The sequence below is a fragment of the Drosophila serrata genome, unplaced genomic scaffold, assembly GCF_035046125.1.
Source record: "Drosophila serrata isolate PLE 108 unplaced genomic scaffold, ASM3504612v1 contig_240, whole genome shotgun sequence".
Lineage (NCBI taxonomy): Eukaryota > Metazoa > Arthropoda > Insecta > Diptera > Drosophilidae > Drosophila > Drosophila serrata.
The window spans coordinates 884,371-899,620 of NW_028257138.1; the positions used below are offsets into that span (position 1 = coordinate 884,371).

General features: G+C 37.1%; 1 protein-coding gene and 1 long non-coding RNA gene across 2 annotated transcripts; one reads left to right on the forward strand and one right to left on the reverse strand.

Moving 5' to 3' along the window:
* Positions 1–4,678: 4,678 nt before the first annotated feature.
* LOC147643955 (uncharacterized) lies at positions 4,679–5,365 on the reverse strand. The gene is made up of 2 exons (XR_015271366.1): positions 5,182–5,365; positions 4,679–5,074 (listed from the first exon to the last, which is right to left on the reverse strand). It is a non-coding gene; the product is annotated as an uncharacterized LOC147643955 (long non-coding RNA).
* A 6,850-nt stretch (positions 5,366–12,215) lies between these two features.
* On the forward strand, positions 12,216–14,510 carry LOC147643956 (uncharacterized). Its single transcript, XM_086831165.1, has 2 exons — positions 12,216–12,332; positions 12,392–14,510. The coding sequence occupies exon 2, from the start codon at positions 12,753–12,755 to the stop codon at positions 13,098–13,100; it is 348 nt and encodes a 115-aa protein (XP_086687291.1). The 5' UTR covers positions 12,216–12,332; positions 12,392–12,752; the 3' UTR covers positions 13,101–14,510.
* Positions 14,511–15,250: the final 740 nt, after the last annotated feature.

Consider the following 15,250-nt stretch of genomic DNA (forward strand, 5'->3'; position numbering starts at 1 on the left):
TGTTTGGCTGGGCCAACTCAAATTGCAACTAGAAAAAGTGGTTCTTGGTAAGAGCTAAGCTGTCGACTTGACAAGCGGAAAAAGTGTATAAAAATATATATATATTTGTATATATGAAAATTAATTTTAATGCTACAGTGAGGAGAGGAGAGGAGAGAGTAAAGCGACGGACGGAAAAAGCTGAAATTACATATGATGTTTTAATTAGTGAGCAAACGAATGAAAAAATAAATGCTGCACAAAAATAATTGAGTTGAGGTTTTTTGTCCTTCGACTTTGGCTTTGAGAGCAGCAATTAAATGAATTTCAGATTACTCAAAAGTTTTGCAAGAAATTCTCTTAATTGTATTTTATTTAATAAAACAAAATATTCAAGAAAAATGAAAGGATTTGGGATGGAAATTCAATAGTTAAGATAATGGGACAAGTGGAGTAGCAAAGTAAGGGTTTGTATTACATTTATTTAGTTTTAAATATGTATTTTAAACTCAAAAAAGAATAGTTTTGTTTTGTTTGGAATATTTCCCTATATTTAATTGATATATTTTTAAGTGCTGTTTTCATAAGGAGCTTTAAATTAAGGCTCTCTATGTTAACTTGACAATAATATTTCCCATTTTTTTGTAGAACATTTTTAGCAGAGTTTTCCATTTTTATCCAATCATTTGTGTATCTTAATTCTTATATTTTATTAAATATTATACTACTACTACCTCAAAATTTTTTTTACATAATTAAATATAAATATATTGAAATAAAATATAAATATAATGCTTTCTTTAATTTCTTGACATAAAATTTTATCTCTGCTACGTTTTCTTTATTAAAATTCCTTGTTGGAAAGGACCTCTTATATTTACTTTCTGGAATATTCTTTTTAAATTTTTTTGTTTGCATCAACCATTTGGTATTTTTGTTTTTCTAATTTCTTTTGCGCGGAAATTAAAATTTTTGCTTGCTCGCGCTCTGCCATTTGCAGCTTTTCCCACCCATCGCCACCCACTTAATGCAATCTAAGCGCAGCTGCTGCATCATTACGACACTCTCCATGGGTGTGTGTGTGTGTGTGTGTACAGAGGAGTGTGTGTTCAGAGTGTGTGTGTGTGTGTGTGGAGGGGTGCTTGTGTGCTTTGCTTCCGCTCAGATTTAATTTCGTTCAAGTGAAAAGGAGGAGTCCTGCCAAAAAGGGGGTGGTGAAACGCAGTCATCCAACTATGCGCCGCCTGTTTGAACTTTTTAGTTTACACTTTTTTTTTTACACTGGCCCGTTTCACGTCCTCCTACATTTTGCACACATCCTTTTTTTCGCTGTTTCGTTACTGACTATAATTTAATTCCGCCTGCATTTTTCATTTGCGGCACTTTTGGCGTTTCACCTGGCCGCCAGGTGTTGTGAGTTATGAGCGCTGAGAGCTGAGCTTTGCCTTGGCAAATTAGAAAAAAATTCTAATAAAAAAAGAAGCAAGCACGGGAAATGTACGAAAAAATAAAAATAAAACTGGTGAAAAATAGGAAATCCTCATGAGATTTGGTTAGGAAATCAGAGCATACAGAGGCGAATATCAAAAGGGGTTTTAGTTTTAGTTTTGGAGAAATATTTAAGGTTAAGGGAAACTTAAATAAATTTGATAAAAATAACTATAAAGCCATAAAGATTATTTAAATTTGACAATGAATTGTTTTAGCTTAATGAATATATACATATTTTTCCAAAAGGTATATTATTGATTCATAAGACTGAAGACAAGTCTCAAGACATTGCATTTGTGTCTAAGCCTATTAAAAATGTCCTGGCTTTTCTAAAGCAAACTTAAATACATATACATTTAAAAATATAATCAATCTACTGTTTAAATATATTTTTTGAATACCATACAACTCTTGCTTAGCAACATAATTGTGCCTAAAGCCCTTATAAAAACATTAAATATAATATAAAGATGTTTATAGTTATAGTTCTATACCCCAAAAAATTTCCCTCAAAGCAATTTTCGTTTATAAATTGTCTTCTAGAAAAAACACACATTTTCATATACAATTTTTATTCATATCAAACTACAGATTTTTAAGACGCTTTATATAGCTGAAAAGTTTAAGGCTCCTTGGCTGCTCTCCATTTTACTCCGAATTGACTTTTTCTTTAAAAACTTATAATAATAGCAATTAAAATATCTCCGCTCTGGCTGGATACCAATTCCAATCAAGCATGTGTTTACATTTTAAATAGAAAACTTGGAAAATACATAAATATATATGTGTATGTGTCTTGGAACTTTGGTTGCTGCTGCTGCTGCCTTGTCCACGTGATTAGAAAGTTTTTCCTCTCCAGGTATACATATATGTATATGTATGGCAGTTGTGCGTGTGTGTTTTCCTTCGTTGCGTGCACTTAATAACTTTTACATAATTTTCTATATTTTATGGAAAATGTTGTGGCAAAGGGCTTTCCTTGCACAGCATCCTTTAGATATTACTTCTCAGTATTCCAATCAAGTGAGATTGTTTTCTTGACTTTTAAATGAGAAAAAGTTGTAAGCGATATAAGAATGCCTTTCACTGCCCGTTCATTAAATAAGGGAAAATGCTTCTCATCTGCCTAAATTGTTAATTGGTCTCAGATTTAAGCAAAAATACGAGAAAATAAATTGGCGAAACTTAAACGAAATGGTCTAATTATTAAAGAAAATTGCATTGGCTATTCGCCAATTAAATATCCATATGCATGGGGGGGGGGGATATTTCCATTCTAATGGGTTCTCTGTATGTGTGTAAATGCATTTCCTTTATCAAATTCACCCGAGCTGGCCACAAAGTCATTAATTAAATTGCAGTTGCATCACTAAATAATTTGATTCCGCAGAAAAGAGAAATATATATAAATATACACATAGAGACAGAGAGAGAAAGCGAACTTCTGGCACTCAAAAGTAATAACTTATAATTTGCCCAGCTAGCCCTGTCTTTGACTTGGCCATCTTAGAGTTTCCACAAGGTTTTTCCAATAGCCATGGCAACCGCAACCTTTCAAGCAAAAAGTCCAAGTTCCACAGCAAAAGAGTGTTTATAGTTTATTGTTGATTGAACACTAATTAAGTTTCCCAGTGCGAAAGTTTTTTGGTCTGACCAGCCAGCATCTCCATCAGGGCCGATGGACAGCCGGTTGATTGGTTTTGTTACGCACTCCCCCGGCTTCCAAGGAGTCCAAAAGTCCAGACACCAAAGACCTGCCAGAGTCCTTAGTCCTTGGTCCTTAGACCGCCCTAAGACGACCAGCCTTATAATGATGGACCGAGAAGTGAGCAAAAGTTTCGCCTGAAAAGAACTTCTTGCTGTGCATTTAATAGCAATAATAATTTGCAGTTTGTCTATTACACAATCTATGCATGTGTTGTGCTGCTATCGGGTTTTGGTTGCTTCGGGTGAAAACTTTCTAATTTCCATATGCCAAAACATTCACTTTACTTTGCCTTACAACTTGTCATCATCTTTGAGTGTGCGAGTGTGTGTTCGAGTTCTTTCGATCAATTTATGTGTTTTCTGTTGCGTACTTTGCGGCATGCACTTTTTTTTTTCTCCTTAGCTCTTTTTGAAAGTTTTCCAAGGCTTTTCCTTGAACTGCAACCACTGCAATTCCTGCAATTATTATCCAAAAAAGGCAATTTAATTGATATGCTAACATTTTCCATACGCAATCAATTGGTTTACCTTGGGCAATAATACAATTATATTGTTGTTAAGACGATTGAAGTGAATTACCTGATAAGGTGGAGGTTGATTTCATTAAGAGCTTGATTTTACATTGATTTCACGTTTGTTTGATTGAATGATGTAGGGAAAACATTGAATTTTTCACTAAGAATTTTCAGCTCTTAGCGAAGTAATAGAAAATAGAGTTCCTTCGATTAGAAAATGCATTTAAATATATATTGTTTATTTTCTTTTATTTCCCTTCCAATTATTGAATTTTTATGTGGAATATTGGGAAATTCTAGCTTATATAAAAAAGGAAAACAAGAAAAAGATATTTTTTTTTTGAATAATTCACTGAATTATATTTTCTCTTTAAAATTGTTGTATTTATTTTGTGGAATATATGGTCCTTTTCTCTTAGAAAAACAGGAGAAGAGGGCACCTTTTCTTCAAAATTATTGTTAAAGAAATATTCTAAAAACCTTTATTTTCTTTTAACAGAAGAGATTAAATTTCCACATATCTTTTTGATCAAATTTTAATTATTAAAATATTTGAAATATATTATTCTATATATTTAAATTGTATTTAGTTAGGAAATCAAATTCCAGGCAACTGTTTGACTTTAATATTAACTCCACCTCTCTCTACAAATTCCCATGAAGAGCTCTTTTGAAAAATCTCCCGTTAAACGCAAAACACATAAAATTCGCAGTTTTTGTGACTTCCACTTGGTGTGCCGGGGCCAAATCTAAAGCTTACCCCCAAAAAAACGCTGGCACAACCCCTTCCTTGGACACACACACTCGCACACACACCCAACCCTTGGGCACTTGAATGGTTCTAAAAATTTGTTGGCTTGTTGCTTTTGTTTGCCATTTTATGCGGCGCAATATTTTTTTCCTGCTGAGAAGGAGGGACCGAAAATTTTACCTCTTTTTTGGTTTTTTGTTTTGGACCAACGCCTTTTGGTAAATTAATGCGAAAATTTTTCGTGAAATGCGAAAATTTCGCGTTTTATTTTTTGTTTATTTCTCTTTTTTTGTGTGTTTGTGACGCTGTCGTGTGTCTGTGTGTCTGCAAGTTGGCGACTGGTCAGCGATGTTGGTTGAGTCTCTGCCGGTGCCGGTGCCGGTGCCCATTTCCCCCCAACACAACATTTTCTCCACATTTCCCGCTTGTCCACCTGTCTATGCCCGCTTGATTGATGGTTATTATGCGCACTTGTACAGCCGGGGACTACTTCAGGGCCTCTCCCATGCCCCCAGGATCTGCGCCTTGGTTAGCCTTTAATTTCGGGCAAGTCCTGGGTGTAGGATGTCGAGTGCAGACCGTTGCCATCATCAATGCCAACACCCCGTCACTGGCTTTTTATTGTACGCGTCTATATCAAATAAATGGAAGAGCAAACAAAAAAAAAAAAGAATGTATTAGGAGGACAGGCCTCGTAACCCATTCCCAGAGAAGCGGGACACCGCTTGATTAAAATACCTGCCGGTTATTTGCATTAATTTTCGGTACATTTTTCCTCGCCGGGTGTCTTAATTCTGACATTTAATGCCCAATTTTTGACCCTAGCCACTTCATTAGCAGCCGCAAGGCTTTACCACAAACTTCAGACCTAAAAGCGACGAGTTGATCAACTATTGAGGAAAGTAAGAAAAGACGGAGAAAGCTGGGGAAAGCGAGGAAAGCTTGGAGAGCTGGAAAAGCGTCTTGCGTTTAATTCTGCTCTTCAATTACCGGAAGAGCGTTCGGCCCGTGAATGGCTAAGAAGAATGCTGAAAGAGGCATTTACCAAAGCGAAATGGTTATGTACTGAAAGGATGAACGGTCGGTTGGAGATGGGAGGGACGCCACTGTAGTTACAGATTGGGGTGCCAACATGGGCGGGCGTAAAAGGGGGATCAAATATGATAAAAAAATCTCACATTTTAATTAATAGGTTTTATAAAGTTTACTTGAAAACTTAGGAAATAAGAAAAAAGTAAGAGTAAGTAAGTAATTGCTGTACTGAAAATTAATTTAATAGAGCCTTTTTTCGGAGTACTCTTGAGATTCTGGTTTCAATTGGAGAGAAATAAATGCGAAGTTCTTTTAAAAAACTCTATCGTTCGCTTTTAAATCTAGTTTATAGTGCAAACCGCTCTCTTTCAAAGCAGAGGAAGTGTAACCAGTTAGCGCTGTGTGGCTTGTGCATTGTAAGCAAAGCGTGGAAATGTGATAGAGTGTCTTTCAGGAAGAGAGAAAGAGCGCTAAGTGGCTTGTACATTGTGAGCAAAGCGTGGATATATGTGTGAGTGGGAGAGATAGATGGATAAAGGAAGAAAAAAGAACAAAATCAAAAGAATCTTTAACTGAAAAGGGGAAACGGATCTCTTGGGAACTTGGGAAGTAAATTACCTCTTGGAGTCTCTGTAAAAAGTGAAGAAGTGAAGATCCAGCTAAAATCCTTAAAATACATTTATGCAGCCTTCAAGTTACCTGCCTTGTTAGGAACCCCCTTCCAACTAAATAACTAACGCCCATATTTAGATTTGTTTCCTACATTTGTTATTTATCTATATTCAAAATGTATTTATTCATTTATATTTTTAAAAATATACAAGGTCCTTGGAGTGTCTTAGAGTAACCTACCTTGCTTAGAACCCCTTTAGAACCCTTTTCTAACTACTCCCTTGTATTTATCTATGCCTATGTGTAGTTTACTTTCCCGTTCTGCACAAAAACCAATTGCTGTCTGCTTGCCTTCCTTTCTGCTCACCCCCAGCCACCCCCCAGTGTACATCAGTTGGTGCCTAAAAAAAAGTGGCAGGACTCACACACACACACACACACACTGGCCATTAGGAACAGTCAACAGCACGCAGCCATCACAGAAATACCCCATGCTATAGTCCATAGCCGTTATCTGCCTGCCGCCTTCTATGTAGACACTAAAAATTTTTCATTTCCAGGCGGCAGAGCCAAAAAAAAAGAGTTAAAAAAAGAAAAACCTGAAAAGAAGTGGAAAACATTTTTTGCTGTGCAGCAAACATTTTCGCGTATTTCTAAAAACAATTTCTACGCGCAGCTACCTCCATGGTATCCCCCCAATCCTCCCAAAAGGCACCCCTCGCCGAATGATGAAATGCGTGCAAACTACACAAATACCAGTGCAGTTACCAGCTGCACCCACACACACACACACACACAAACACACATGCACACTAGCAAAGGGGAAATAAAAAATGGCCCCCTCTTTTAGTGTGCGTTTGTGTATGAGGTGAACCCCCTTTATGTATCCTAGGCTCCGCCCTGCGTTTGGCTGCGTTTCACGAAGGACGGGGACTTCGAGGGGGGCATAAAAAAAACTATGGCAAGCGGGCCGGGCTTTTGGCTTTTGGGATTGGTATTTTGGTTTCGGTTTGGGGGTTGCAACTAACGGTACTCTGCTGCAGTTGCAGTCGCTGCCGATGTTGCAGCCTCAGTCGGCGTCAGCGGCGACGGCGGCCAGTTGTTGTTTATCGCCCATTGAAGCCTACTTTTTGGCGTCTCTCCCATGTGCGTGTTCTCCCTCTTGTTTTTTATCCTGTCGTGTTTTTTTAGACCCATTTTTTTGTAGGCCCTGCCAACCGCACGCTTAGTTTGCAATTAAAACGAAAGATGCTCGCTCTCTCTGTCTCTGGGTACCTAAAACACCCATCCCTTTCGTTGGCTTTTCCTATGTGCTGCTTATTTATGTACTCGCTTGGCGGAAAAAACTAAACAACACAAAAAGGAAAGCAAGATAAAGAAAAAGGAAAAGCAGCAAAGCTGAATTTTCTTTTAATGAAAAACGTTCGCCTTGTGTGTGTGTGTGTGTGTGTGTGTGTGCAGTTATCGCAGTCTGTGGTTTTTTACCAACCAAGAAGAAAAAAAAAGAAAAATTAAAAAGAAGGAAAATATAAACGGGGGAACCACCAGGCAAATGACAGTTTTGCATTGTGGTTTCGTATGAAATTCTTTCAATTTTTTAATATTTTTGTTTTATGTTCCTTGAGTACATGTTTTAAGCTCTGCAGTAATGTTGGTTCCAAGTAGGGATTTACTTAAAGTAACTTATAAGTAACTGATTAATTCCTTGTTATATAAATATTTTTATTGGCATCTTGTACTTGATTTCTGAGAGCTATTTGACTTTAGTTTTATTTTAAATAAAATGCAAGCCTAATTATTATATTTTACCATCGTAAGGGTAAAATAATTTTAGTCAGAAGCTGTTAAAATTGTGAAGGAGTCGTTTCCGACCCAATAACTTATATATATTTTTGTGTGTAAACACACATGGCGTATACTTAATTGAAGGGTTTGCACATTAAGTATACGCAATGTATGTTAGTTGTCTCTTAAATCAATAACTATTTTTATACCTCTACGGAGTATTATAATTTCAGTCGGAAGTTTTAAACGGAGTGAAGGAGTCATTTCCGACCCTTGATCAGTATGAAGAAATTTTTAAAACCTTATGTGGTTGTGAACATTTTCAAAAATTGTCACACACTTTAAATTTTTTAAATTTCTAAATAGAGTATGCATATTTTTAATAGAAACTAGAAAAGGACGGCCTTCCGAATTAAAATTAATGAAATATTATTTATGTGTTGATTCCTTACATATTAATAATTTATATAGATATTAGACTTAATAATTAAATTATTGATCAATAATATTATATAGGTATTATGATTTAATATTTATATTATTAATATGTAAGAAATCAATAAATCAATAATATATTTATCATCTGAAGAATACTTCATTTTTTATAAAAACCATATTTTTCATTTTATTTATTTGATTTGGAGATCTAATTATATGATATATTAATCAATAGAAATTCAAATGACTCTTGTAAAGATTGGTTAAAGTAATTTCCTAACTTAGCTTTATTACACATTTTATTTAAAGTAATGTACTTAAAGGCAATACAATTATTCAAATATTCTAATCATAATAAACCGATAAAATCTTAAAGTGCATTGCTATGACCTACCCCTCCAGGACTATTAATCTATGCAAAATTAATTTGCTGAATAAAATGCATACGATGTCAACAGAGGGTAAGCATTATAATTAATGATTCTCTTTGAATTGTCCAGTTCAGATGCACAGGATTTCCGGGGGCATTGTTGGCAGGAGCTTATCACTCATGCACCTGCAACATTGAATGCAACTGCAACTGCAACTGCATTCGCATCAAGTATGCTCTCAGTGGGGGAGAAGTCCTTGCCCCAACGATTGTTTCTGCAATTCACAGGACTTTCGGATGCAGTTTGGGCTTATGTGCAGCGGCAGCAACATGTGGCACACGCACTATGGCCATTGCCCGGCTTTGTGAACATATGGTCCGGATGGAGGCCTGTTTTCGGAGCTCCGATGCCATTCATCTGCGAGTATACATGTACATACATATATATGTGCATATAGATATTTATTTAACACATTTTTATACACACATTTATATAGCCTTGTTGTTTTTTCGCCACTCGATTCTTTTTGGCGTGTTTTTTTGTTGTTTGTTTTTTATTCATCTTTGTTTGAACGCTCTTCGCAGTGGGGTTCAAGGTCGCCGCTCAACAAAAAAGAGCGTGAAGTCGAGTTCTTTTTATATGCACATATATATTCTATATATATATATATATATATATCTGTCTATATAAATTGCCACATGTATATGTATATGTGGATCAATGTCTGATTTATTGCAGCTCGTGCCATTGCACTTGATTGTGTCCCAAATACCAAAAATACGGACAAAAACGATTCCCACCAAAGGCGCGGGGATATATAGAGAGCGTGTAGAAGCCAAAACAGCGGATGCGAAGCAGAGATATATGTGTGCGTGTGTGTGTAGAGTGCGGAAAAGCTGGGAAAAGTGCATGAAAATCAACCGAATGCATTCCATGCACAATGCAATTGAAGTATTTGCTCCCATGACCCTGATCGCGGTCAAATGCATGAGGGTTTCACTTTTTTTTTTGTTGTGTAGCATATTTGATGCATTTTTTGGTAATTTCTTTTATTAATTTTTTGTTTTATTGGGTTTTTATTGTTTTATATTTATTGTTTTTTCTTTGCCTGTATCTTCTTTATTAGGTCTTTATTTATATAGGCTCTATTTCAAATGACACAAGGTGCGTTTTTAGGCTTTAGTAAATGGTAGGAAGGTTGACAAGTCTCATGATATAAATGCACTATTTCAGAGAGAGAAAGCCTCATTTTAAGGCAAAGATTTTCTTTCGCTTTAATCAACTTACCTTCTTACCTGTTTTTAATTTTTTTATTTTACTATTTATTTTTTTTAAGTTTATATATTGATCAAGCTTTTATCATATATTAAAATATGTTTTCAAAGCAGTAATCGACGTGAGTTTATCGAATTACCTTTCGCGTAGATCTAGATATGCCAGTTTATCTTTTCATCTGTAATCTTAAAGGTTTTAAATTTTCTACTACTTTAACATTAAAAGAAATGTAATTTGTAGACTCCTTTTGGTTGTCTTAAACTGGTCCTGCCCAGATTAAAGCCCCAAAGTTTGCTATGATTTCGTAAACCTGTATGTATATAATCTCATTTTTTCTCTTACTAGTATCTTTTACTTCTATCTCCAAATTGTAACTTCTCCATGTTTCTCCTATCTTATCTTTATCTTTATCTCCTATTCGTATGTTCTATTTGTAGCGTTTGCCAAATATATCCTTTTCTTAAATTACCTCAGCCAAAAGATCATAACTCATGTAAGAAATCCCTTTAATTTACAATTGTTCGTTACTCATTTGCTGGTTTTTGTTGGCTTGACGGAGAAACCACAACCTGTGCATGGTGGTCAGCTGCTGCTCACTGACCGGACCCAATCCCAATACCCCAGACCCCTTTGGATCCCATACCGATCCCCAATACCCTAACCAATCCCAATCCCAGGCCAGACCAAAACCAAATCCCAATCCCAATCCCAATCCCTAGACCAAACCTCGGTCTGAAATCCGCGGACCCATTTTCTCTACATTTTCGCCGGCAGCTTCGAAATGCCAGGCGATTGTTCAATTGTTTTGCTAACTTTACATTGTTGTTGTTGTTTATATTGTTGTTGATGTTGTTGTTGCTGCTGTCGCTATGTTGTTTGCCCCCTTGAACGCTTTCCATTTAACTTTGTTTTTTGGCGCAGACACGCGGTTTTTTCGGTGGAGCTTCAAATGGGGGAAAATTTTGGAGAGGAATGGATTTTTCGAGGTGGTGGTCAGCACGAGGCGCAGCAATTGTAGAATTTTTCTTTCGCTTTGTACACATATTTGTGTTATATTTGCATTGGTTTTATTTTCTGTCTCTGATATCAAGCGGCAATCGGTTTCAGCTTCAGCTCTAGCTCCCTTCCAGCTCCCATTTTCTTTCTGCCGTCGCTTTCTGTTCCGCTTTTTATTTTCTACTATTTGTGCCAGTCTACATCCGATTCTGGGGGGTGTAAGGAGGGATCAGGGAGCCTTGGCTTCCCATCTCCGGCGGTGGGTTTAACATTTGAAATGGTCATCGACGCGCATTTTAAATGATCTATGTGCGAGCCTGTCTGTGCGAGTGTGTTGTATGGGTGTGTTGGTGAGCGTTGCTTAATGGGCGCCGCGGGGCGTGGCAGTTGGAAAGAAAAATAGAAGGCTGTGAAAATGTTGTGTGGTGCGAAAAAGAAAAATTCAGCCTGCGATAATTAATTGTGGCTCACACTACCCAGCATTTGCAGTCCTTTGCATCCTTTGGGCAGGACATAATCAGGCTTCGTGTGTGCTCGCTGCCCGTTTGCCGTTCGTTTGTTCGTTGTTGTTTTGTTGTCGTGCGCCGACGTCGTCGTCGTCGTCGTCGTCCTGCGATTGGCTTAGAAAATTGCGAATAGGCTTGGTCCTGGTCCAGCTTTCTCTTTAGCCGTATCCTTCTCTGCCTGCCCCTGAAAAAATAATCAGTTAAAACGGACAATAAAGCGTGGAAAAATGGTCTAAATTTCTTTACTTCCAATTTTTTGTAGCATTTTCCTTTGGTCCGAACGCATTTTGTGAATTATCACTTGGACAGGACATTGTAGGAGTTAACTGGGAACAAAATATAGAAAGAGCGGGTAAAGAGAGCGTTTCAAAGGGCTGAAGAGAGAGATTAAGAGAATGAGCAGCAAAAGGGATGAGGTTATTGGCTTACATGGCGTATACTTGATTTGAGTTGGGAGTTAAAAAAGTGTAGAATGTATAGTTTGTAATTATTATTTAAGAAAATGAAAAATGAGGTGTAAATAAAATAATATATCCATTATTTATTTAAGCTTGATATTTATATTAAGCATTACAAATTTGAGTTTATAAACTAAGGAAAAAATGTCAAGATAGAATGTTTAAAATTAGCTAGATTAAGCAGCAATATTATTCAAATACTACATATTATGTACAAATTATACTCATTTATAATTTATTATAAAAATTTCAAATCAATTGCTTGCTACATGCACCACCATGGCGTATACTTAATATAGCCTCAATATGCAACGGCCACATGGAGTATACTTGATGAGTAAAGCATTAAATATTAAGGGAAACACTTATAACCCTTCATAAACTAATGAAAGTTATGCAATAAACTGTCATTTAATGTAATTAACCACAGGAATCAAATACTATTAAGCCATATAACATATTCCCTTTATTACAGCCTCTTCCTTAGACCAGAATTTCACCACTTGTCAGCACTTGTCTGGGCCAACCTTGAAAACTTCTTGGTGGTAAAAGGAAAATCGTTTCACTCAAACTTTAGCCACTCAACTGACACACTCAAAGAAGAACTACTGCCGTTTGAGTCATTTCTGCGTCTCGTACTCGTAGCTCGGAAAAGCCAAGAAAACTACCCCCGAGAGCAGAGCGGGCAGAGCATTTTCCAATTTCTCCAGCTCTGCTGCAGCGCTGCCACTGCGACTTTCCCCAATCGACTGCGACGCATTAGTTTGCAGCGACGCCGCCGCTGACGCTAACCTCAAGCAGCGCCTGTCATTGTCAGCCGTTGTTGTTGCCTACTTATGTTTTCCTCGTTCCGTTTTTTGCGTTATTTATTTTTGCGCGCTTTTCCACGAAATTTTGTGATTGGTCGCGACGCCGCCGAGGATGCTGAGGAAAACGATGACGATGACGGCAACGGCAACGGCAACGACAACGACAACGACAACGTAGACGAGGACGAGGACGAGGACCAGGACGAGGACGAGGATGTGGACGCGGAAAATGTTCCCTCACTATATATGTATGTGCGGCAGTATGTGTGTGCAGCTCATTTTTTCCGCGAGTCGCGAGCCGGAAAACTGGCGCTGTCTCTGTTCAGCGTTTTTGGGGGATGGCGTCGACGCTGGCGCATTTCTTATTATGATTAAAAGGATAAGCGAACAGGAGCTGGATTAGGAGCAGCATTCGTGTCCTTTGGTGAAGAATTTTCTATAAGATAATAAGAATAATAATTTAATAAAGAAGTTTAACTGAACAGTCCAGTCAACTTCAATAAGATGAACGTAATTAAGATTAAGAAGCTAAAGCTTGTACTTATCGGAATTTTAAGGTATAAGCAATTAATAAACTTTAAAGATTAGATAAATATACGTTTAATTTGCAAGTTCTTCGTATTAAATCAAACTTGGTAGACGTCTTTAGTATACTTTTAATAAGTAATAACAACTATCCTTATATTTCTTCTTCATTTACGTTGATAAACCAAAGTCTACACGTATAGGTTTCCTTTCTATGAACCCTTATTCTTTCTTCTTTTTTTGGTTTCCCCAAAGATTAACTGAAGATTAATTGATTTTTCTCGTCTTTGTTTGGCAGTCAATGGTTCTGTTTGTTTTAGAAAAGTAACTTTCGGTCTGCTTTGCTCATTCACGGCCAAATGTCGAAGCCATTCACACACACACCCACAAAAGGATGCCGAGCTTTGACCCAAAACCTAGCCAATAAAGACATTTTTGACACCATCCTGCCACATCCAGTGGCGGAGTTCCTTTTGCCCCACTTCGTTTGGCCACATCCTGTCTAGCAAACATTTTGTCTGCGCGTCGTCTTGCGTCCTTGAAAAACAACACTCCAGCCAGCTGGGGGAGACCGTAGACCATAGGATGCGGCAAAGGAGCAGAGGCATGAGCAACTAGGAAGGAAGGAGCAGGAAGGACGAGCAACAGGAAAGCGTTTTTATTTTTCACTTTTTTTTTCTCGATTTTGTTTCTGTTTTTCGTTGTGTGACACTTTGGCCAGTCGCTTCAGGAGTTAGGCAAATGGGTGGCTCTAAGCTTTCCTCCTTCCGCACCCGGACTATGCCTTCTCCTTGGAACCGGAAGTGTTCTCCTTGCGCCCAAAGTTATGCAACATTCTATATTTGTAGCTTCAGCTGTGGGCTTTGGAGATTGTTTTTAAGGGAAAAGGAGGCTTTGCTTCTTGTATTTAAACCTACTTCAATTAGGTTTATGAAAAGTATTTCAATGAGTAAAATGCGGGAATAAAAAATATTTAATTTTAAGGACTTGGGACCTGCCTCCGTTTTTAATACCCATAATTTGGGGATCTTAACTCTGTTTTCAAGGATTAACTGAGAGGGCTTTAGCTATATTCCTTTTTAATTCTAAATAAAGTGTTTTAATAATAATTTAATTGTTTAATATTAAAATATGGTCAATGAAAAGACATTCCATATAAATAATATATATAAATACAATAAAACAGTATTATAATATTACACTAAATTATTTCCCAGCTTATAATATTTATTATTAATAATAAAATATATTTCAACTAATTGAGCTTTGTTGTAAATTCAATTAATCTTAACCGAATTGATCTTACATTTAACAAATGTAGCCTGACGTAAAATAATGCAATTTATTATCTGCCTGCTAAATCCATTAAAAGTCATTGATGGAAAAAAAACATATTTTTACCAGCCATTATTTTGTTGATTTGCCACAGCATTGTCCTGTAGCCGAGAAAAACTTTGCATTTAATTTGCCTGTGAAAAACCAGGACTCGCTTTTAAGCCAAATATGATGAAACAATTTGATTACCGGCTGGTGGGGGATAGCTGGGGCAGATAGCTTACTGTCCCTACTGCAAAGGACTCGCTTCGACGCCATTACACCGGAAGCGGAAGTGCCGCTGTCACATATTGACGTGGCGACAAATGCGACGCCATTCAACTTTGAGATTGTAGCAAAAGTTGCCCTGATCCCTCCGCCGGCAGCCTCTCGGCAATGCAATTAAACTATTTCCGTGCTGCCTGCCAGTCGCTGTCGCAGAGTCAATAAAAATTAAAATAAAAATCTATATAAATAAATAACAATGGCGACGAAGCTAACGAAAAGACTGAATAAAAAAAAAAGAATTACGAAAAAAAAAGAATTGACAATTTGCGACTTATTGGCTCCGCGCCGATGGAAACAGCCAGGTTATTAGCAAATTGGGCGCCGAGCTGTGGTGATTTTTTTCGGCAGAGATTTCTCTATCCCTTAATCCTTTGGGCAAATAGTGTATATGTCTGGCT